General features: G+C 49.3%; 1 protein-coding gene across 7 annotated transcripts in view; it reads left to right on the top strand.

Moving 5' to 3' along the window:
- LOC120808992 (uncharacterized) overlaps window positions 1-25,101 on the top strand; it is a 56,207-nt gene that overhangs the window by 15,866 nt on the left and 15,240 nt on the right. For all 7 annotated transcript variants that reach the window (XM_078097865.1, XM_078097867.1, XM_078097866.1 and 4 more), the window contains exons 3-16: window positions 1,063-1,213; window positions 3,746-3,843; window positions 6,330-6,407; window positions 6,552-6,702; window positions 7,240-7,432; window positions 9,001-9,202; window positions 9,782-10,454; window positions 11,089-13,689; window positions 15,576-15,619; window positions 21,320-21,377; window positions 21,928-22,034; window positions 22,782-22,968; window positions 23,405-23,588; window positions 23,780-23,836. In XM_078097865.1, the coding sequence (XP_077953991.1) occupies window positions 1,063-1,213; window positions 3,746-3,843; window positions 6,330-6,407; window positions 6,552-6,702; window positions 7,240-7,432; window positions 9,001-9,202; window positions 9,782-10,454; window positions 11,089-13,689; window positions 15,576-15,619; window positions 21,320-21,377; window positions 21,928-22,034; window positions 22,782-22,968; window positions 23,405-23,588; window positions 23,780-23,836 (4,784 nt within the window). The remainder of the gene's footprint in view (window positions 1-1,062; window positions 1,214-3,745; window positions 3,844-6,329; window positions 6,408-6,551; window positions 6,703-7,239; window positions 7,433-9,000; window positions 9,203-9,781; window positions 10,455-11,088; window positions 13,690-15,575; window positions 15,620-21,319; window positions 21,378-21,927; window positions 22,035-22,781; window positions 22,969-23,404; window positions 23,589-23,779; window positions 23,837-25,101) is intronic.

The raw sequence follows: 25,101 nt of genomic DNA, 5'->3' as shown, positions 1-25,101 counted from the left end.
TGACAAAAAGACATAAATTGCATTTCTATAAAAGTCGCTGCTGTTGCTAAAAAGTCCATTGGGGGTCGCAACTCTGTGAGTGAACGCATGCGTCAGACCAGGGTCGTTCCTCCAGGCAGAACCGGCGGCTCGAAAATGGGGGCGCACAACCTCCGTCGACCAGACCATCCGCCCCCCCTTCGTCCGTACCATCCGCATCCATCCCCCCCTTCCACCGTACCATCCACGTCCATCCCCCCTTCCACCGTACCATCCGCGTCCATCCCCCCTTCCACCGTACCATCCACGTCCATCCCCCCTTCCACCGTACCATCCACGTCCATCCCCCCTTCGACCGTACCATCCGCGTCCATCCCCCCTTCGACCGTACCATCCGCGTCCATCCCCCCTTCGACCGTACCATCCGCGTCCATCCCCCCTTCGACCGTACCATCCGCGTCCACCCCCCTTCGACCGTACCATCCACGTCCATCCCCCCTTCGACCGTACCATCCGCGTCCACCCCCCTTCGACCGTACCATCCACGTCCATCCCCCCTTCGACCATACCATCCGCGTCCATCCCCCCCCTTCCACCGTACCATCCGCGTCCACCCCCCCCCTTCGACCGTACCATCCGCGTCCACCCCCCCTTCGACCATACCATCCGCGTCCATCCCCCCCCTTCCACCGCACCATCCGCGTCCACCCCCCCCCTTCGGCCGGACCATCCGCGTCCATCCCCCTTCGACCGTACCATCCGCGTCCATCCCCCTTCAACCGTACCATCCGCGTTCACCCCCCCCCTTCGGCCGGACCATCGCCGATGATTTTACTGGTCCGGCCGGCGTGACATCAAATTGCACAGTATGTGGCCCCGTCCCTAAGAGGAGCCGGTGACCTACGGCGTCCTCTTCTTGCAGCTCGTTGTACTCGGTGTTGAGTAGCAGACAAGAGCTGGTGAGCTAAATAAAGTATGTATTGTTAGCGCCGACGTTCGTGGCAGTGTTGATATGAATGAAACATACCGGATGTTTGTGCGTGTGATTAACGTCGATTTGATTTCCTCTCTGTGTCCTCTCAGGGCAAGTGTGTGTTGACAGTTCAGCTCGACGATGAAGACCAGACAGAAGAGGAGGAGGTGGATTTTTTTCTTCTATTTTCAGGGTCCAGCCAAAGACACCTGAGCAGCACGCTGCGAGTCGGCCACGTCACACTGCAGGCCGTGTGTCCAGGTACAGCTCGCCTGATTGATTAGAATAATATTTACTCTGCACCTAAAAGTTCATCACCCTACTTTATTTTGCAATGAGGCGTTTCTTTCCCAAATCACCACTATTTTCTTAGTTATTTAATTCAGAACTCAAGTCATCATTTTATATAATGACTTTCTTATCGACACTATCACTAATACTCCTTGATATATTTGTATTTGGATCGGAGAAAAGTTACCAAACAGTCTGTCGGTTAGCTGCTCTTTAAAGCTGATACATCAGGTATCATTATTATACGAGCATGAGCAGAAAATGGATGACTGCACCCTGGCGGGATGGAGACGTAGATGGAGGATGCATTATAGTTGGATGGAGGACTGGATTGCTGTAATGTTTCGGATAGAGATGATGCAATTTTGATGGATGTAGGCGAGATTATTGGATGGATGATTAATGGATGAGTGGATGATGGAGTACTTGAGGGATGCGGTGAATGGATGGGTGTATGGATTGATAGAGATGGATGAGGGATTATGGATAAGTGGATGGGTGGAGCCATGAAGGGACGAGTGGACTGTTGGGGGATGGGTGGAGTAAACTGTCACCCGTTGAATGTGGATGACTCGTCAGGGCACAGCTGATGTCGCCCCACACAGCCGGGCCGACGGTACTAACTCTCCGGTCCCGCCTTACGACCAACTGCATCTCTCCAGATTCTCACCGTCACCGGGCGTCTCCGACTACGTCCCATCTGTTAGTCACAGTCTGAACAGGAGTTTACAATGAACTTCACTTGGTGTGCACAGGGTGTGGTCTGCTGTGATTGGGACACAGTGTGTGGAAAGCCTGCAGATTGCAGCGTGAGGAGGATTATTAGCCGGGGTGTAGTTCCTCTTCCACAAGCCCTTTCAGTACCGGCCCTGGGAAGATTAAAGGACCGGTTGCACAGACCAAAATACAGATGCATAAGATCTGTTGTTAAGCCCCTTGGGTTTGGGGTAACAACTTTGGGTGACCCGAACATGCTCAGTGACACCAGTTCACCAGAGAGCCAAAACGCTGTCTCAGCCGCAGAGAAAGAACCCACATACAGGGAGACTAAAACTATTTAGTGAAAAGGGAGCCAGAGCACAAAAAGGCCGCTGGCCAAGCTCAGCTAGGGCTTGGAACCGCTGTCCCCCCAAAAAGCCCCATGCTGGGAAACCAAACGCCATCCGGTCTGGGTTTGACGTGATGCATTTGACCACGCTGTATCTAGCAGGCCACACCACAGCGGCATGGACCCAATAAACAGACGTCGCTGGCATTTAATTGCAATGAACAGATAAATAGGATGTCAAAATATCCTTGAAGAAAAATACTGACAGCACCAACTCTCCGGACTGCATGAAACCGTGACTTCTTCTTTAAGGACCCATTTCACGCTCTCCAACCCTACTAAACCCTACTAACCCTACCAACCCTACTAACCCTACCAACCCTACTAACCCTACTAACCCTACCAACCCTACTAACCCTACCAACCCTACTAACCCTACTAACCCTACCAACCCTACTAAACCCTACCAACCCTACTAACCCTACCAACCCTACTAACCTTACCAACCCTACTTACCCTACCAACCCTACTAACCCTACTAACCCTACCAACCCTACTAAACCCTACTAACCCTACCAACCCTACTAAACCCTACTAACCCTACCAACCCTACTAACCCTACCAACCCTACTAACCCTACTAACCCTACCAACCCTACTAAACCCTACCAACCCTACTAACCCTACCAACCCTACTAACCTTACCAACCCTACTTACCCTACCAACCCTACTAACCCTACTAACCCTACCAACCCTACTAAACCCTACTAACCCTACCAACCCTACTAAACCCTACTAACCCTACCAACCCTACTAACCCTACCAACCCTACTAAACACTACTAACCCTACTAAACCCTACTAACCCTACTAAACCCTACCAACCCTACTAAACCCTACTAACCCTACCAACCCTACTAAACACTACTAACCCTACCAACCCTACTAAAACAGACTGCAATTCTTTTTCATGGTAGTATTTTAACTGTATTATCTTATGTTGTCGTTATAGCGTTGGATGATATTGTTTGGTCCCGGCCGGGTGCGTCATCTGTAGCAGCTACAGCGTAGCTTAGCACGAAGCGAGTTAACAGATTAACCTGTAACATCTTGTTTGTTTAATGTGGACAGAAGCTAACGCGGCTATCAAATGACAGATCAATGTTTTATCGCTCTAAGGCTTGTCTGCTCTCTCAATGTGGTCGGCTTTGTCAGGAGGCCCAAACATTACATCCAATCAAAGATTACAACCGAAGAATAAGAAACATCTGATCAAACAGAAATAGTAACCCTGACCCCAGAGAAGCAAGATACTAGATACAAGATCGTAACAGTAAACCACATTAAATCTGTAGCTAACCTCAGGCGTTACAAGCGCACCAGTGTGGATGATTGATATTTATTGAAAAGGACTCAAACGAGTAGTAATTCCCCTCTGTGTCTGCGTGTGTTCAGCCCACGATGTGTGTGAGCAGGTCCTGGTGACCTTGTGTACGGCCCGGCCCGGTGGACCAGTCGACACACACTCTCAGGAGACCTTCTGCTTCATTCAGGTAACAGCCCACTTCTTGTTACGACCAAAACATCAAGATGTGACCCGGACTGTGGGGTGATGATGATGATGATGATGATGATGGTGGTGGTTTGAGTGTTATGGACGATCCAGGGACCGCTTAAGACGTCTGAGTGATGTAGAGACGCCTTAAGCGCTCGCAACCTGTCAATCACAAGTGAGCCCCGCCCTACAGCGGACCCTCTTTTACGGTGTACTTTACAGTTGTAGGAGCACAAGTTACTAAATGAACATGCTCTCCTAAATGTTAACCGTGTTGTGTGAGGTAGCTGGCAGTAGTCATTCTCTCATAGACCTCTGTACGATCCTCGCTGGTCTTTGGAGACAATGCAGCTCCCAGGCTATTCCCAATTGGCTTCATTGCCGCCTGGTGGAACCTCAAAGTGGATTGCACCAGCAGAAGCCTCCAGCGGGTTCCACTAATGTCAGATATGCTTAGGCAGGCCCACATGGCCGTTATCTGATCAAGCACATCTGGATATCTGTGGCCTCGTGAAGATGGATGAGCCCATGGGTCCATCCTGCATCCCGTGTGATGTATGTGACACTGTCATGCCAACATGGAGCAGAGTCTCGAAGGAATGTTTCCAGCACCTTGTCTAAAACACACTCCTGGGGGGGCCGGGGGTCTTACCCTGCATTACAATGGTGGACTTAATAAAATGGACACTACTTTGGTTTTCTGCAGCGCAGAAATGTCAAAGATAGTATCGTCAGAAAGTCTTCTGTCTATTTTGACAGTTCTGTTTGTTTTCACTCTCAAACATGGTTATGTACCGCGTCCTCTAGTCAATGTGAGTGTCGTCTATTCTCGATTTCAGTGTCACATTCAAGTTCTACACCGCTAACATTTCTCTGCCGCCAATACACACAAATCTCAAGTGGCACGCAGTGAAAAGCTGATCAAACTATTTAAAAAAAATGATTAAACTTGTTTGAGTCCCTCTACAGTCGACTACAATGATGTCATGTGTACAGAATGAACAATGTAAAAGATGAACAATACGTTCAATTCACATGACAGAGATGATTCAAATGTAGCGAGCCAAATGTACAGCAGGACCACAACCAGCATCACGTAGAACCAGCATCACGTAGAACCAGCATCACGTAGAACCAGCATCACATAGAACCAGCATCACGTAGAACCAGCATCACGTAGAACCAGCATCACGTAGAACCAGCATCACATAGAACCAGCATCACGTAGAACCAGCATCACGTAGAACCAGCATCACGTAGAACCAGCATCACATAGAACCAGTATCAGATAGAACCACTGTCAGATAGAACCAGCATCAGATGGAACCACTGTCAGATAGAACCACCATCACATAGAACCACCGTCAGCTAGAACCACTGTCAGATAGAACCACCGTCATATAGAACCACCATCAGATAGAACCACCGTCAGATAGAACCAGCACCACATAGAACCAGCGTCACATAGAACCAGCGTCAGATAGAACCACCGTCAGATAGAACCACCATCACATAGAACCACCATCACATAGAACCAGCATCACATAGAACCAGCATCACGTAGAACCAGCATCAGATAGAACCACCATTAGATAGAACCAGCATCAGATAGAACCACCGTCAGATAGAACCACCGTCAGATAGAACCAGCATCACATAGAACCAGCGTCAGATAGAACCAGCGTCAGATAAAACCAGCATCACATAGAACCAGCATCACATAGAACCACCGTCAGATAGAACCAGCATCACATAGAACCACCGCCAGATAGAACCAGCGTCAGATAGAACCACCGTCAGATAGAACCACCGTCAGATAGAACCACCGTCAGATAGAACCACCGTCAGATAGAACCACCGTCACATAGAACCACCGTCATATAGAACCACCATCAGATAGAACCACCATCACATAGAACCAGCATCACATAGAACCAGCATCACATAGAACCAGCATTAGATAGAACCAGCATCAGATAGAACCACCGTCAGATAGGACCAGCATCACATAGAACCACCATCAGATAGAACCACCGTCAGATAGAACCAGCATCACATAGAACCACCGCCAGATAGAACCAGCATCACATAGAACCAGCGTCAGATAGAACCAGCGTCAGATAAAACCACCATCACATAGAACCAGCAACACATAGAACCAGCGTCAGATAGAACCAGCGTCACATAGAACCAGCGTCACATAGAACCAGCAACACATAGAACCAGCGTCAGATAGAACCACCGTCAGATAGAACCACCATCACAAAGAACCTCCATCAGATAGAACCACATCCACAGAGACTTTAGGAGAGGGTAATGTTGGTTCATGATGACAGTAATATGATTAATATCTATAATAATGCTGATGATGGCAGCAGGTGTCAGCAGGGTTACGGCAGGTGTCAGAACCAGGGTCCAGAAGGAACTATGATCTACAGAGACAAGCACAAACAACTCCCATTGTGTGTGTGTGTGTGTGTGTAGGACTTGGCACTCGACATGGCCCACTTCCTGCTCGACAACTCAGCCCCGCAGGAAGCTCTGCTATTTGACGATGAGCAGGTAAGTTGGGACCTTCCATATCTATTTTTTAGGTCTACACACAATATGTAACGTTTGTCATGTTTTGGTTGTCACATCTCATTTGTCTTCATGTTGCTCACATTGGATTTCAGTGAAATGAAAATGATTTTGTTTGTGTGTCAGATTCCGTTGGAAGAGTGTGAGAGGTTGGATCAGAACCTGGCCCTGGCCCTGCAACACCACCTAACCCACCACCGGGCCGGTCCAGCACAGGTGACGGTCACTGACGCACACGGGGACACGGAGGTCTCCACGCCGCTGGACAGCCGCACCGGTGAGTTGGACAGCTGCATGTTTTATCACTTGAAGTGGACCAGAGAATCCCGCTGGTTGCATTTCCATGAAGCACTTGCACTAGCGAGCTGGGCTGACTAGCTTTCACTTAGCGAGGGCTAGAAGGAAGCTCTTAGGCAGAGAAGAGAAGCAGAACACACAACTGTAAGAATATTCTTTCAGTTCTTTATTACGGTTGGTGAAAGTGTCATTTGTTTCACAAAAGACACTGAGTCAAGTAAAGACCTGCCCCTGTCTTTGGGGCTCAGGCATTTATTGCGTTGAGTGATGATCAGCTCGTCTAATCAGCAGGCCAAGCAGAAGGAAAAGCTTTATGGAATGTTGATCGGTCGGCTCATCTTGATGCAACAGACTGGTGCTTTTTGTTCTTTTCTCTTTCTCTCTGTAAAAAGATATTTCAACAAAATGGGGTAATAGCGCCAACAATAAACCGATCGTAGGAATGAAACTTAATAAAGCCTACTAAAGGTGTGGGTGTGAAGCCTGTGTTGCCTCAGCGTCTTCTCTCCCTCTCCAGTGGCGTCTGGATGCCAGCAGCTCTCCAGGCTGCTGCACTTGGCAGCCGGCCACGGCCTGAGGACGGTGGCGGCGTTCCTCCTGCAGCAGCCGGGAGGCCGGGAGGCGCTGAGCAGGCCCGACGCTCAGGGCCTGACCGCGGCCCGTCTGGCCCACAGCAGAGGACACCGGCAGCTGGCGGAGCTCTTCACGCTGTGAGTGCTTCTTGTGCTACGAGCTAACAAACGCGAGGAAGGCATTGGTGTTATTGTGGGAAAAGGGGATTTAAAGTGTGTTTTGAATGGTCTCTATGTTGCTTAGTAACGAGCGTACGGTGGCCGAGGCGGTTCAACACCGTCTTCTCACGATGTGGCGCGTGAACTACAGTAGAAATGCGTGAGGCTTCAGAACCTGCAATGAGTTTATTACGTTAGACGCGTTTGTGACGGAGCGTCTCATCCAGCGAGGAAACGCTGCCTGTCGCCAGAGAACAGAGCAGAAAGGTCCGACGGTCTTTAAACGCGTCTTCATGTTTCTGTGAAGCAGCGCGGCTTCGGCCTGCTAACAGTCAGCGGTCCGTAGTCGGTGCACAAGAACCACCGCTGAGAGCGCTCTGGGTTGGTGGAGGACGTCGTCATGACGCGTTAATATCCGCCGTACTTCGTCTGTTAGGTACATGCGAATTTAGGGGGGAAAAAGTATTGTGACTTCGTCAACCACCAACATAGAACATAGAATAGACTTAGTCATAGTGTTTATCTTTTTACATCCTTTTACATCCATTTCCTCACAGTTTTCGTCGACAAAAATAACACTTGACTGCGTCGTGTGTGTGTTGCGTTCTTGACGTAGTAGAGACGGTGACTCACCACCTTGTTCACAGAACACGTCGTCCTCTTAGGCCCCTCCCTTTTCTTTGTACATTGTCTCACTCTGATGACATCACAGCAACTGAGTGAGTAGAGCGGGAGGAGAGCTGCTGACATGAACACAGGCTGTAGGTCTGAGTCACGTCTACACGAGTCTGAGCCCAGTCCTCTCAGACCTGCACCAGGGTTTGCTTCTGTCCCACGGTCCAACCGCCGAGACACGTTGAGCCCTTCACGGACGCTTCTGTGTGCGTCTCTGAAGCTTCACCTACGTTATTTAACCCCGAGTTACCCGTGGAGACGTAAGAGGAACTTTTACCTGCCTGAAGATGAAGGAGTGCAGGCAGACAGCACGTTATTCATTCACTCATCAGAAAAGTAAATGTAGGACATTTGACACTTACACCATATTGTGCAGGAATATGAGAAACCAAAGCAATAAGGAAAAAACACAAAACAGAACTTCAGAGAATATTCAGCTCTGAATAGTTTAGTGCGATTGATTTACTTTGTCGTTGTTTTAATTGTTGAGCTATGAAGACAAACCGGTTTTCAAGTTACTCTCTGGAAATCAAAACCGTCCCATCAGCCGCGGCCGGACTGGGAGGAGGAGCAATGAGGGTGGGAGTGGCTGAGCCCACCTCGGGTGGAGTCTGGAGGGCGTAGTTCAGAAGGACGGCTGCTCGTGTTTGATTGCGAGGTTTGGTTGTGCGCTACGTCGCTTCTAGTTCTCTAACGATAATGATCCTTATTTGGTTGTATTCCATGATGTCGCTTGTCCGTACTTTGTTGCTTTGACTCAGGTGAGAAGAGAGATGAATTCCTCATTGTGTGTGTGTGTGTGTGTGTGTGTGTGTGTGTGACAGCAGTGTGTGTAGTACGTGTTCCTCATGTATCCCTTTGTGCCGATGCAGGTACGAGACGTCCCTGAACGTCCAAGCGGAGGAGCCACATGTTCACTGGGACGGCCGGTTGTTCCAGCACCACCCAAACCTCGGCACATACAGCCTGACGTTCCCGCGCCTCCGTCGGACTGAGGGGGGGGCAGAGACACACATGGTGCGGGGGGAGGTGGAGGAGCTGACCAGGCGGATCCACCTGCACAGGGAGGAAAAGGTGAGCGCGCTCACTATTCACGATTCTGAAGGTTTCTCCGTCTTGTCCCACACACGTTAGTGGAGCTACTGTGAATCCAAAAGACCGTAATCAAGTTGTATTTTAATATGCAATCTATACAGATATCTGTACACTTGAGTGATATGATTGACTTGATACTCACATCCGATTCTTGCTCTATACATTTTTAATGAATATAAAAAAAAAATAGCGTCTTGATTTTCCTTCTTCAGCCATTTTGACTCTTCCACTCCGACGTAACGATGTAAACGGCTGACGGCAGCGTTAGGAAAGTACTGCTTGTATTTAAAGGATGCGCAGTAATTCACTCTTTTACAGCACGGTCATTTGAAAAGCGTTTGTAATAGCTGAACTGCCCCTTTCATTACTTTATTTTCATAATTATAGATCTGCAAGTATCTGGTAATCTAGATTAGAAAAGACAGATTGGCTAGAAATGATGAGGCTGACCAGCGATTCTCTTCACTATATTTCTTTGTTAAACGATTTGGACGTCGTGGTGTTGTTAAGTCAGCGGGGCGGGTCGTATAATGACGTTGGCCATCGTCCCCCTCACAGGCAAAGTCAGCCTGCGTGGCCGCCCGCTCACCGGCACGTGACCCGGCCGCCCCCGCCTGCCCCAACGGCCCGTCTGTGGTAACCACGGGAACCTGTGGCACAACAATAGAGGAACAGGGACGTCCTCGGTCACTGGAGGGGAGAGGACAGGGGCGGGACCCTGCTGCTGTCACTCACGCATCCGCTACCAGTGGACCTCTTTGTCAGAGGCAGGAAACTGGCGGAGAACAGAAGGGCACGCCGGCTGCCAGCTCTCCCGCTGCTCGAGGCAGGAAAAACCGAAAGAGGACTACGAAAAGCGCCAGACTTGCAGCAGAATCCCCAGGAAGTAACAGCGGCGCCCCAGAGGCCGGCGGAGGGAGCGCACAGAGACCCGCGGAGAACACAGGAAGCAGCGCGGAGACGGACGAGACCGCTTCACCCATCGGAGACACAGAAACTCACAACAGAGCCGAGGAGACTCCATTACCCACAAAGCCAGCGGCGACGCCGGGCGCTGATGGCAGGAAAGCGGCGGTCTTGCCAGCCGACGCCATCATAGAAAAACAGGAAGGAGAAAAGTGGGAAGTCGAGCTGCTGACATGTGAGCGGGTTGCAGAGACGGAGGCAGTGACAAAGACGGAGCGGAGACACACTAAGAGTTTCCCAGCAGAGGACGCGGGGAGGACCGGCGGTAAGTCCTAGTTTCACATTCATGAATGATGTATTTTTAAACGGCAGAGCAGCGATTCAGAGAGAGTCATGTTACCCAAAGAGTACAAATCAACAGGTGACTGAGGCAGAGTGACCGTGCACAGACACACTGACTTGGTGTTGTTCTGCCTGTGTCAGTTTTGGTCCATCGGAGTAACTGTTCCAATACTGGAATCTGTGCTGAACCAGAAGTGGTCTTGAAAGATGTGAGGAGAAAACATGGATTTGGTCTAAATGAATGCATTGCTATAAAAGGATGGGGGGAGGAGGGGATCAATATCAACCGCTGCTGGTAGTAAAGCATTTGACAGGTTTGTGGACTCGGCTATAGAATGACTCCACTGACCAGTGAAGAAGCATCGCTCATACAAATGTGCAAACTGGATGCTGCTTTTGATACGTTGTATTCGTTGGCCCCCAACAACTATTGTAAAGGTTGGGTTTCAAACATAAGGGTTCTTGAACAGTTTACAATCGTGTAGGAGGGATTATAAGCCAACGGTTGGTTTGTTTGACTTCTTGTGACATGGCAATGATGTTAAGCCTAAAAAATAAAGGAGCGGATGGAGCCTTTAAAGAAAATAACTTCATCTAATCGTGTCTCCTTTCGGCAGCCATGGGTCAGGAACAATCCCAGGATCAACAGGACGGCCAGTTGGACCGAGACGAGCCGGGCCAAGTCGACGCCATGGACCCCAGTGGTCGGCCCGCCTGGAGCAACGGCGCCGAGTCCCCGGACGCGGAAAGGAAACCCCGGAGAGTCCTCTGGCGGGACGGACGCCGGCTGGGAGGCAGAACGGGACCATCCCCTCATGGGCCAGACGCCTCTGTCTGGTATCACGGTGAAAAGCCCGACGGCGATGAAGACTGGGACGGCGAGGAGGCAAACTCCCGGTCGGTTTGGTACGATGGTGGCGCGGTAGAGCAGAGGCAACAGCCGGAGCAGGTAATGAAAGGGCAGGAGGAGTGTGCTTTGAGCTCAGCACAGGCCTCTGCTCTCAGTTCCCCACAGCTGGCAGAACAGCCTCTAAGTTCCCATCGACTGTCCTCAGCTCTCAGTCAGCCGCATGCTGCTGGAAGGCAGCCAGCGCCGTCACATGGGCCGGGTGCACAAAGACGGGAAGGACACGGATCACAGGGAGAGGAGGAAGTAGGGCCGGATTGGAAGCAGGGAGGAGCAGAGAGAGGCCGAGAGGAGGCAAGTGGCAGAGATACGACTCACAGCACAAAGGGCTCGGAAACAGCAGACATCGGGGAGGCAGTGGAGGGCGACGGCCATGGGGGCGGAGACAAAGGAGCAAAGGGCAGAAAAAGGAGGAGGAAGAAGAGGGGGAGGAAAGGCGCCGAGGGCAAGCTTAGCTCCAGCTCCAGCATCGAGTCTCAGAGTCACGTAGAGGTAAAAGGGTCGGACCTCAACGCCGGGCCGGAAGCCACGGATGCAAGAGGAGAGGTGGACGTGGAGACTCCAACCAGCGACGCCATGCGTCTGCCCGGCCAGACCAGGGACGTCACAAACCCGGATCTTAGTGGATCAACCCGGGAGTTCAGTTCGACAGGGTGTGGGAGAACGGATGGAGTTACGGCCTCACAATCTCTGGAAACAAAGGAATTATCAGAGGACACAGACTCTATTGTCACGGCTTCAGACCTACAAGTGGACACCAGAAAGGCCGATGTGGAGGCAATTATAAGCGTGCATTCAGTAGAAAAGGAAATACTTTGCCCGACAGAGGTGGACCAGCCAGCAGCGGACTCAAAGGTATCGTTCGTGTACAAGGATCAAATGGTCGCTGACCATTCGCTGGAACCCAACCGCCCAGAGGGACTTTCTATCAACCTTTCACATCTCACAGAGCTCACAGAGGCCTCGTCTCTCGCGGAATCTCCTGAGCAGAAGACGCAACAGGAACAGTCGAAGAAACCTGCGCATCCAACGGGATCGCCGTGTCCTGCTGGAGCCTGGGGTCTTCAGGCTGAGGCCACGGCGGATGTTCTACCACTTGAAACGCGAGAATCAACCGCTGAGACGACTGCAAGGGGGCTTTTGGAGCATTGTTTGTCCCCTCCGACGCCCAGAGATCAGCAGCACGAGGAGGGAAAGAGGAACGAGCCTCTGCTGGGTGGGGAGAGTGACTGCGAGGTATGTTCTCTTATAGACCCAGAGCAGGAGCACAATGAAGGTATGGTTGCCACGGCAGTAGCGATCGTAGCGGTAGCTATAGCATCAGCCGTGGCTAGCATAGAGCTGAGCCAACAGTTAGCAGACAATCAGCCTGAGAGACACGAGCCAATAAACCAGATGCCACACAATTCACTCGTAGCTGTTCAGCCCGCACAGCTGATAGACAAAGAAAACTGTCAACCGCTACCAGATGGGAAAGATAACCCACCTACAGGGCACTTTGCCTCTAAAGAACCAGCTAATGTTGAAATATCAGTGGAGTCTGAAAAGCCACCAGCAGCACAGCTGAAGAGCAACCGGCCAGTTACAGTCGACCTTTTAGCTATTGCAGAAACTCTGCAGAAAGAGGAAATGCGGACAGAAACAGAAACTACGCAAAACCAAATTGGTAGATATCCACAACAGGAAGAAGACGACAGCCTGACTCGAGTCAACGCAGAATCAAATGAAACAATTCTAACCACTCGCACCCAGGTAGAAAGCCAGCGGCGACTCGGAGGTCCCGTTGTAGACCCATGCCAACATCCAGAGGCTTCTGGCACATGCTGCACCAGACCAGGGGAGCATAAAGGCCCCCAAGGGCCATCCATGTGTAAGGAAGAGAGCGGTGTGCACCACAGGCCGCATGGAGACGATGGTCCCCCTTTAGCATCTGTAACCGCTGGGGGTGAGGGAGAGACGCCGGACAGTCCACACAGCTTGGAAGACCCTCATGGTCAGATGGAAACACCGCGCGGAGGGGAGATTCACACCGTTGCCCCCTGTGACGCCACTCTCTGGGACAATCTCGGTCCAGAGGGTCCAGCTGCCCCCCTAAAGGCAGTGACTGGCCTACACCAGCCAGTAAGGGACGCGCAGCTGATCCCTGCTCGCCCACCTGGTGCCGACAGCAGCACGCTCCACCTCCCCGATGATGAGGGACTGGAGAAAGACTTCCTGGATACAGTGGACGGATGGAAGGAGAGAGAAAAGAAGAAAAGGGACGAGGAAGAAAGGAAGGAGCTGGTCCCAGGGGACGTCCCGGCCCAGACAGGTAAATAACTCTCCACGCAGTTTGCGTATGGAAACTCATCCCAGTGCAACCTTGTCTGTGAGTGCAGCTCTACATAAAAACATGTGTGTTTGTGCATGAAAAGAATCAGCACGTTGCTTATTATGAGGCGCCTCCATGAATGAAGAAACATTAGCCTCTCACAAACATTCAGGGCTTTTATTTTGAAAAGCAGCAACGCACTAGCTCTGTCTAAAAAGGAAGTGACCAGCTACATTGTTTATTTTAGGTTTCTAGCAAAACAAACAGACAACATCTCTTCTTTATTTTCAAACACTAAAACCATCTTTGTCTTGCACGTTGTTATTTAACATTAATGATGCTTTAATAGATGTAGAATAATGAACTGATCAGTTCCAATCTTTACTCTAGAAGGTCATCTAAAGGTTCTTGTACCTTGCGTCCCGCCTGGATGGGACTTCATTAGTGTCTTTTATTCAGTGTCTTTTATTCTGAATTTCACCCTCCATTTTTGTATGGATTTTGATAACTAGGGTGTGTGTGTGTGTGTGTGTGTGTGTGTGTGTGTGTGTGTGTGTGAGACACACACACACGCTGTTGATCCGGCACACTGTTTGTATGCGGCGCGGTATCCAGGCAACCTGATGACATCACCAGGACTCAGCAGCGGACAGTGAAACTAGAGGCGGACTGAGAAATGTTTGTGCCTCATGTGTCACTGTGCGAGCGGCTTGTTGGACGCCAGTGTGTTTGCACACGCACGCGTGCACAGAGGCTCTTTTTATAATGTGGACATATTTATTTAGTGGCCCGTCCATTAATGAGGGTTGAGTTGATGGGACTTTAAAGTCAGTCTGGAAGTGGGTTTAGTCAAGGTGACTGGTAGAAGTCACGGACCCTCTCATTTAGTCACATTAGTCACATCTTCCTGTTTAGGTGCCTGTGTTCTTATTAATGAAGCCATTAATGGATTCTAACATATGTCACATTGGATTTAGCCGTCTTCCCTCCTCTACCAGAGGGACACTGTAACGTGCAGACAAAAGACAATAAGCCTCATGTTTCTCTCACTTTGAAGGTAATATTATAATCATCCGCAAATACTTTTCTGCCACTGCTGTTTGTTAAAGAAATGAAAGCTTTTTGCTTTTTGTTTCCCCTGCGTTCAGCAGTTAGCTAATGCTAGTTAGCTAATGCTAATGCTAGCTTGCCAGAGACATTAGCAATCAGGTTGAAGGTGTTTGCTGTTTCTCATTATGTTGTATGACTTTATTAATTACGTTCATATAGAAATAGAATGTTGAATTGTTTATCGCTACAAGTTGTGTGGCATGTAGGTGATACAATGTATACAATACACTCGGCGTGGTGGTACGCTGGTGGAGGTCCACAGCCTGTGTGCTAGTTGGTGAGGCGACTCCGCAACACCAACCTCGGCTTCTTTCTGGGTGCAGGTGAACCCTGTAAAAATGCATATCTGACCGCTAGATGACCGTAGGTGGTCGTGAACAGGCTGGCTGGGTCAGGGACAAGCTTTCCATTTCACCCCTTAATTATTCCAACCCCAAACATCTGTGACTCACCATGAGTGGAGGAAACGCCCTAACAGGTTCTTCGCGTTAGCTTTTAGAGATTAGCCTTGGCTAACCTACCTGGTTGGTGTTATTTTTGATTGTTTGTCCTGATACCACACCTCCGGACGGCACCTGGCGTCATGCAACAGCATTTAAGAGAAACGGGACGGGAGTAGAACGTAGCACAACAACTACATTGGCGACCATTGTGGCGAGCTAACTCCCGTCCAACTGACCCACTGAACAGCGCGGAGGAAAATGCAACACACAAAATCCAAATAGCTCAGAAATGTTCCGTCCCTCAACTCAATGAGTGTTTACTGTCGTCCACAGCGGCCGAAGAAGAGCGGCAACAGGACGCGGCGCCCAATCTGCAGGTGAGTTTGCACCAAATGTCAACGGGGGAAATACAGTGAAAACGTTCTACCGTCACGGCTCATTTGTACGTCGGGTAAATCCCATGGCGCCTCTCGGGCGACCCAAACGTTTTTAAGCACCGGTGACGTATCAATGTGTAGCTTTTCTACATTTTCAGAGCGTGCACGTCAGCGCGTACTGAAGCCGGTTCAGTAGGCGAAGCGTCAGTGTGGGAAGGAACAGCGCAGAAGAACGAGGCCGGACGCGGTGCGTCTCAAGCCATTTATGTAGAATGCGTCGGCTCGGGGACTAAAGTAGTAGTAGTAAAGGCCTCTGTACAGACGGACCAGGTCTACAGTACATGCGTCTCTACCTGTAACCACTCAGGGGTCAGACTTCTTTCTCACACTCTCCGGCTGTCGCTGATTGTTTCATTGAACGATGGTCAAACACTGTGGTGATGGATAAAAAAGGAGCTTTTTGGGCATATATATCGTCCACATGCCAAGCGAGCACAAAGAGGCCGTGGGAATCGGCGCTTAGATAGGAGTCCACTTCCATTGATAAGTCTTGAGATTAGAGAAGGAGCAGAAAGGCCGACTCACGGCTCCCGTGACTCTACCCAGGCACACCGTCCGCGCTCTGCGGCCCTTCTGAGGTGAGGTCAGACCGGGCCAAGGTCGCCTCCGATGACGCAGGAGCTGGTCCCATAGAGCACTGGGTCACAGTGGGACATCTGGGAACCTTGAAGCCTTCCTGTGTGTGTGTGTGTGTTTCGGTAGAGCTGCATGGTGTGTTGATAAGTGCAGCGCACTCATCAACATCTTTCGGATTCCAAATTCTGTAAATAGTCAAGGCAGAAATTTAGGAATAGGAATTAGGAATAAATCTGCCGGAACGTTTTTTGTGATAAAAACTACACCCATGTGATCATCTTGGAGGCAAAAATGTTGAACTCTCCACCATTTAACGGCTGTGTTTGAAGAGCCGACAATGTCCCACATTTAGCAGGACGCTCCCTTAGGGACACAGGGTGGTGCTCTGCAGGTCGATGTTGAGATGGAAGTAACAGCTAGCAACACGAGTCCCATAGACCGGTGGTCCCCAACCTTCTTTACCTCACGGACCACCTTCATGTCAGACAGTATTTCGCGGACCGGTCAAGAAGGTCCGGCGGAGTAACGGGGGGGAGGGGGGGGTAGTTGTTACGGGCGGACCGACCCGCGGCGGGGGGGGCTCAGTAGTTGCGCGCTCTCTGTTCGCTGGTGGGCGAAACTTCCGTGGTGACGCTTATGTATGAAATATGTCAAGAGGGACAAGCGCACAGAATTTCAAAATAAAACATTTTTTTCAGAAAATATATATATTTTGGCCCCAGAAACAAAAGCGCAGAGACCTGTGCAGAGGAATATATATATATATATTCTTTCTGTGGTGCGGCTCGGTGGTCTGCTTGCCACTCCCCCCCCTCCTGTTTGACACGTCTATACATTCCTCTGCCGACGCACACAGAAAGTAAAAGTAAAATATTTAAATGATAATATTTGAAATATTTTCTAGCATGAATCTCGGCCACGTTAATCCCATAGATCGATGCCGTAGCCGTAGTTGTTTGTATTTGCTTCAAAAGTGTACTGTACTGTACGTTTTTTTCCGAAATCTTCCACAAGTATAGATTATCCAATAATAATAATAATAATAATACATTTAATTTGTAATGCACTTTATATTTAACGAAATTCCAAAGTGCTACATGATAAAACGGGTAAGAGTTCACTAAAAAGCTCTCCTAACAAGGTGTGTTTTTTAAGTCTGTGGTGTAAATAGTTACTTTCATACCGTCATGAAGCAATACGACTCATGTGGATGAATATGAAAAGACAGTGATTGTCTTTTGTCTTTGATTGTTTTATCTTGTATACACACAAAAAAAACTGACTGTCAACAAACACATTTTCTTTGTCAATGAAAAGATGCATAAATAACCAACAACTGGGCCAATGCTAATGTATTAAATGTTAAAATCTAAGTGTGAGTGCATGGTTGAATTTACAATATTGGTGTTGACGCGGTTCAGTGATGTTGCACGAGTTTCCACTGCAGCGTGTTTGTCAGCAGCAGGAAGGAAGCAGCTTCACGCATCCTGTCACAGGAGTATCGGGGGTAGATTTCATGCTACGCTCTTATCGTTGCGTTGACCTCGTGACCTTTCACGTCGAGGTCAAGCGAAAGTGCTTTGAAATGGGAGGTATCTCTCTGACCTTTTGCTTTGGCCACCCATGGACACTGCGGTCAGAGGTGTGACTCTCAGTCCTTTGCTGCCTCCTTGTGGTGAGATGACCTCTTCTGTCACAGCTGTTACCATGGTTACAGTATTTGTGTGCCGCTGATCGCTTACAGATGGAGCCGAGCGTTTCCACTTGTCGGTTGTAATTTGGTCGTTTAAGACCCAAAGCATGATGGGAACTATAGTTTAAAACCTTGGAGGTGAGAGACAGCGAACGAGTGCATATTATGAACGAGACAAACATTACTTGACACCCACGTTGTTATAAGGCTTCAAGTCGAGGGAGCGACAACCTCTTTAAATGAAAAGAATCAAACTCATGTTCTGCCTCTTTGTTTCTCCTTCAACTGCAGCAGAAAAAAGTCCAGACTGTGAATCATTGTGTGTGTGTTTGTTTGTGTGTGTGTTTGTTAGTGTGTGTGTGTGTGTGTGTGTGTGTGTGTTTGTTAGTTAGTGTGTGTGTGTGTGTTTGTTAGTGTGTGTTTGTTAGTGTGTGTGTGTGCAGTGGAGAGGCACCAAATGGGATGAGATGGAGTTTGCTTCATGAAGGGAAGGACAGATGTGATGGGTGGAAAGAAGAGAGAGAGAGAAATGAAAGGAGGGAGGAGGGAAAGAGGGAGGAGGAAAGGAGGAAGGGGGGAAGGAGGAAGGAGGGAAGGAGGGAGGGAAAGAGGGAGGAGGGAAGGAGGAAGGAGGGAAGGAGGGAGGAGGAAAGAGGGAGGGGCCACCGGTCTGAACAGATGTGGGCAGAGACGGCTCATTTTCCCAAAGCAAGCTGCAGCGAAAAAGCAACACGGCGATACGTAGACTTTCCTGGACTACACGCCTCAATCTGGGGACACGCGGGACTTTGTCTCTGGGTTCAGAGGTCACGGTGAACCGCTCCATGTTCAGGACGCGTCACGCCACAGCCGGAGGCTGATCCCAGCGGCTGGCCGAGCAGATTGTCTCCTCTCTCCTCTCTCACGGTGTGACGAAAAGCCACAGCCCTGGAAAGCAGTTGGATATTTGGTATTTTCTCTCATACGGGCGGAGCGGCGTTGAGGGAGGCGGGCTGCAGTCGTGCTAACGCGTCGATCCTGGGCGGCAGGCGGCATGTACGAGAGACACAGGCGGAGGTACAGCTTCTGTGCCAAAGGAGAGCGGACTGTGGACGTGGTGCTGATTAAGGTAGGAGGGTAAACAGGCATATTGCTCTGAATATTGAACTTCGGTGGGACGCAAACAGGAAGTTCAGCGTTGCCACGGAGACGGTGTGGCGCTACCGCGCCTCCTCGCTTCCCTCACTCACTCCCCGTAGAGAGAGACAGACCTGGAATAAAAACCACGTGCCGATTATAGTTTGTCCACAGCGCTGACAGCAAATGAGCAAATGGTTTGGGGTCGCGTGTTGACCTCAGAGGGACAAAGAGGTTTCTGGACGCCGACGAGCGGACATGGTTTCAGATGGATGGTCCTCTTTGGCAGAAGACTCGTAGCTGAATGAATTTATAGATTTGGCCGTCGGCCATGTTGTTTGTTCACTGCCAATGAAGAGAAGTTACAGTTTGGAATAGTGACGTATAGCCGACGTGCAGCTTTGGTAGGAGCATTAACCCGTCAATCACAGTTGGCCCCGCCTTAAAGCGTCCTCTACTCTAAATGAAGCATTATTTACTAAATGAAGAAGACGTCTGTCACATTGAGTACGGACAGAATGCATCCACAGGACTTGTTCCACGTTGGTCCACCGTTTCCTCCTGGACGACACGTCCTCCCTTCATCTGGAGCCTGTTTATTCCTCCTCTCCAACATGTGATTTGAGGTCTCTCATGTCTGATTGTGCGTTTGAGGCTTTTGGAAAGCTTCTCATTGTACGTGTCACACGGAGGCACACCTATACACACGATGAGCCCGAAGAGGGAAAACGTCTTTTACTCCTTTAAGATTTACCCAATAAACAAACGGTGACTTATTGCCAGCTCACCGTCGTCTTTCACCATGAAGTGATCTTCACCGTTGGAGGAACAAACTCCAACGTCCTCGTACTAAGACGTGTCCTTGATTCTTCCAGTTCAAATGAGGCCGTTTTGGTTTCCACGCTCAGCGACGTCACGGCCAACATGCTGGTGGTCTTGCATTGACCAACTAGTAACACTGGAGGACGTCATAAAATATAATAACTGCTACTCGTGCATTGAATACTGCTGTTAGAAAACACCTTATTTAAAGTATTTGCATAAATGAAAGTGCGCCGTAGGCTCCTTTCGAATTGATTATTACATTTTGCAGTTTTCTGTGGAGTCAGTTATTGTTCATTTAATAACCAGTGCAAGCGAATTAAAGATCATCTAATGAGAAAAGGTCTGCGGTTCCATTGTTTGGAGGGCATTGAGGGAAGAGGAAGAACCATTTCTAATTTCCAATGAGGATTTCAATGAGTTCTTCACGCAGTCATCAGCTGCTCTGGTGGAGCTGGATAAAAAGCGCCCGTTGTCGCCTACGTGTTGAGAGTCGCTCTCTCTTTCCTACAAGACGTTGATAATAGACAGAGCAAGCGACTTTGAGCCGAGACAACAGGCCCATTGAGACGGGACTACAAGGGGACAAAGGACGCGCTGGCTGAAGTTAAATATGAAGTCATTCGGACGGCTCGGCCTACAGGAGCTGCACAACCATCCATTGCTTCTAAAATAGGTTGTTCATATCCAACGCGTTGGGTTGGTTTTGATTGTCCCGTCAGAATAAGAGCGACGGTCAAATCCACAATGGGGAGAAAAGAAAAGATGTCCTTTGTGTCCTTGTCCTCACAGTACAGTTGTACAGTTTGAAGTTCTGATCAGAAGAAGTCCACAGATGGTTGAGGAAGGTGTCCCACAAGGATCGTTGTTCGCCCCCCCAATATTTACCATTATCACACGAAGAGCATAACCCTTTTCCCAAGCAAACCTCACAGGGTCCGTTTCTATGCTGATGAAACCATATTGTACCCCACTGACCTAAACTGTATTCAATTGTGCGCATGAGAGGAGACGCTGTAAATGCACCTGTAGCTCTGATGGACCCGCACACCGCAGGGGTCAAGAGGGCGGCGGGTCGAAGGCGACGCCGTGAGCAGAGGACATGAGCAGGCTGCTCCGGCGGGTCCGTCCTGAATCAGAGGTCCCATTGAGGACGTTGCATGTCTGGTTGACGGGGGTGGAACAGTCATTCACTGTGTGATGTGCACATGGGGGGTCCTAACTGTCACATGCAGAGGCAGTGGGTGTGAGGCTGTGATGTTTTAATATTCATGAGTGCTGAGGGGTTCCGTATTGGAACCGCGGGTGGTCGTTAAGGCAAAACTAGTTCTACAAAGACCACAGTGAAATATATTGAATAATCCAAGCAACGAAATGATGACTTGATGTTCTGTTTATCAGAGAAATGACTCTTCGTTCCTTTTCCTCCTCAGATCCAGAGGGAGAGAGATGTTCTCTGTCCAGAAGCCGACACAGAGCCACCATGTACAGGTAAAGTCAGCTAGAACACATCGTAGCTTCTCAGTAGTGGTGTTTAGTTATATACATTCTGATTTGGATCAGTTGGTGCAGCGACAGACCAGCGTCTGTTTTTTGGGACGTGATGGAGCCCGTTTCTTTCTCTTAGAAAGGTCCACGTGAAGGTGTAGGAAACGCTGTAAATATAGCGCACACTTAAACTGATATTTATATATATATACACTTTGTGCGCTGGCTAAAAGAACCTTTTAATACACACTTTACAGGGAACTGAAGAGTACAAATGCACCTCACTTTTAGTCATTTCCATGATTACTGCTTGTTCTGCCGTTTGCATTATTCATTACTCAAGAGATGAGCAACCTGTTGCTGTCGTTTTAATCCCTCATAAATATTCAATCTAAATCATTTTTCACTATCATAGTTACTCACATTCATTCCGTGCAAAGACTCGAGTGCATTATAGTTCTACTGTAGATTATCATGCATTGTAGTGTGTGTAGATCTAATCTATGTGATTACCTATTGCACAACAACATCGTTCCCTTCCTCGTCCCGGCAGACGCCCGTCCACGCGGAGGGGAGTGCGTGCCGCTGCGTTTGCTGCACGGGGACAAAGACACCAAGCAGGAAAGGAACGATGAGCCCAATGACGGCGTCTTTAAAAAGGTAAGAAACGCGTGCGCGTCCGTGTGCCGGCTCCTGGGCAGCAGCTGGCTTTCACGCCGGGGCATCGGATGTCTGTCTTCCTTCCTGCGATACTAAAAAGAAGAAACCACCTGGTCACCACGGGGACCACGCGTGCCGCCAGAGAGTTCACGGTGGATCAGCGGCGGATCGTGACCCGACATTTAGACGTCAGTGAAGGCAGACAGACCTTTAGCTCACAGTGCCGCTCAGAGTGACTCACTTGTTCTGGACGAGGCCTTTTTCCACCTTCCTCACAATCCTGCAACTCCAGAGACGACACCCAGAACCAAGTCTCACAGGCTCCTCGGAAATCTGACCCCCAACACTCTCTTAGAAGCAGCTGTAGGCGGGAGTCTGTGTATGTGGAGCAATAACCGAACGCAGGACTTTGTGTATAGTGTCTTTATCGAGTACAGATATTTGCAATAGAAGCCACAATGTCACCAGCTGCATTCGCTGAAGCAACATAAACTTTGGGGAAACAGATGAGCTGATTTTCGATTTTTTATTTGAAAAACACATTTTTAAAAACGAAAGTTTTGGTCTTGAACATTGAAAAATACAACAATGTACGGAAAGTATTTTCAGGTTGAATATATATTATAATATCTTGTTGTAATCATGAGTGACCGCATTGCCTTCAGGAGACGAAGCCACTTAACAATCAACCCTTTTTTTCACTATATTTAAGACCAAAATCCTTGTTGGTGTTGTTTCCTCCTCCAGCCCAGAGACCCTCCCCCATTCAACGGACACCGGGCGAGAGGGGTCCGAGTCTCCTGGACCTCCACCAAAGATGCATCCACCCGGGGAGTCCTGGCTCCCCCTGAGGGGGCGGTGCTGGTGGGGGCACCTGCCGCTGGGACCCCTCGGAGCTCCAGGTTGTCCTGGAAGTCTGAAACAGAGGACAGAGGTAAGACTTGTCCTCTTATCATGGTCTCCCCACGTTTCCTCTTTGCCTTTTATTCATTTATTAATATGTAAAGATGGAAAACCGTCAGCATCACACCCCTGCAGTTTGAATTAAATCAGTGCTTATAGTGTGTGAATAACTGACTCCTAAAGATTCATTTTATGCTTTGATTTCGGTAGTTGAATTAATTACTCTGAATGTTTTTTATTTAATTCTACATGTACAAATACTTCTGCCACACGAGTTCTGTCTCTGTTCTGAGTATAATAATGAGAGAACATCACTCAATTAACACCAAGCACTTGTTTCTATAACTGTAACCACAAAAGCTTGTGAAATACATCCATCTTTATTTAGTAACGCGAAGCAACGTGAGGCCCGTCTATGGACCCCTGTAGAAATCCTCCTCCTCGCATTAACGGTTCATCTCTTCCAGGGGGAGGAAGAGGAGGAGAGACGGACGCCGGCGGCGCAGAAGGAGAGGAGAAGAAAGACCAGCTTCCAGAGAACGCCGTCCCCTCCGGCCCCCTGCGAGCCCCCCCGCGCTCCTCGTCTCCGTTCCGCCGCCACAGCTGGGAGCCGACCGGGAACAACGCGGATATCGTCGTTTCCCCGCGCAGGTAACGGATCAGCAAACGCCGTCACTCTCCAGCCACCTGGCGACGTCTCTATTCTTCCAGCTCCAGGAATATTTCAGCTCTCCTCTTCCTGGAGCTGACATGATGGTACTGTGGAGTAACCCGACCTGTATGAGCACAGCATAGACACGACGTGCAGCGTAGATCATCCCCACCTGTCCCCCTTGTCTCAGCTTGTTGCAGAGTCCTTCAGGAGAGCAGAGAGCCAAGCCGCCCCTCCACCGCAGAAGGTACAGCTCCTCCGTCTCATCCCCACCTTCACAGGCGTGCATTGTGTGTTTTGGTGCAGACACACAGCGATGCGGTGTGGAAAAGACGTTCTCTTCTTTTACGAGTGTAGTGCAGCGACTCGTCTCCAATGGTGGAGTCCTTGATGGAACACGTCTGTTTCATTAACTGGCTCTATGTACTACAACTAGAAGGAAGATTTCTTTTGATTTGTTTTGCATTGACGTTTGTGTCAAGTAGTTTGATTTATCCTCAAAAGTGTGATACTCCGGTTTTGTTTCTTGAAATTGTTTTGATTTAACAATATTCAACATTTTGTCTGAAAATGCAGGAAAAAAATCTTTGACTCTTTGATTTTGGAAATGAAACATAATCTCCCATCTGTAATTTCACACAACACCGATCCAGTTAGCAGGTTATTTGTTTCTCAAAGTGAGTGTAGTTTGTCCCTAAACAGGGTTAAACTGCTTATGTTACGGCCTTATTCCAAAATGGATTAAATTCATCATTTTCCTCAACATTCTACACACAACAACCCATAATGACAAAGTGAAAACATAAACTTATGTACGTAAGTATTCACAGCCTTTGCTCAATACTTTGTTGAAGCACGTTTGGCAGCAATTACAGCCTCAAGTCTTCTTGGGTGTGATTCCACCAGCGTGGCGCACCTATTTCTGGGCAGGTTCTCCCATTCTTCTCTGCAGAACCTCTCAAGTTCCATCAGGTTGGATGGGGAGCGTCGGTGCACAGACGTTTTCTGATCTCTCCAGAGATGTTCGATGGGGTTCAAGTCAGGGCTCTGGATGGACCACTCGAGGACATTCACAGAGTCCTGAAGCAGCTCCGTTGTTATCTGGGCTGTGTGCTTCGGGTCGTTGTCCTGTTGGAAGATGAACCGTCGCCCCAGTCTGAGGTCCAGAGCGCTTTGGAGCATGTTTTCATCGAGGACGTCTCTGTACGTTGCTGCATTCATCTTTCCCTCAATCCTGACTAGTCTCCCAGTTCCTCCCGCTGAAGAACATCCCCACAGCATGATGCTGCCACCACCATGCTTCACTGTAGGGATGGTATTGGCCAGGTGATGAGCAGTGCCTGGTTTCCTCCAGACATGACGCTTGGCATTCAGGCCAAAGAGTTCAATCTTTGTCTCATCAGACCGGAGAGACTTGTTTCTCATGGTCTGAGAGTCCTTCAGGCGGGCTGTCATGTGCTTCTTACTGAGGAGTGGCTTCCGTCTGGCCTCTCTACCAAACAGGCCTGATTT

The sequence above is a fragment of the Gasterosteus aculeatus genome, chromosome Y (genome assembly GCF_964276395.1).
Source record: "Gasterosteus aculeatus chromosome Y, fGasAcu3.hap1.1, whole genome shotgun sequence".
Classification (NCBI taxonomy): domain Eukaryota; kingdom Metazoa; phylum Chordata; class Actinopteri; order Perciformes; family Gasterosteidae; genus Gasterosteus; species Gasterosteus aculeatus.
The sequence above is the reverse complement of the archived record's forward strand: the minus strand, read 5'-3'. Positions and strand labels throughout refer to the sequence as shown.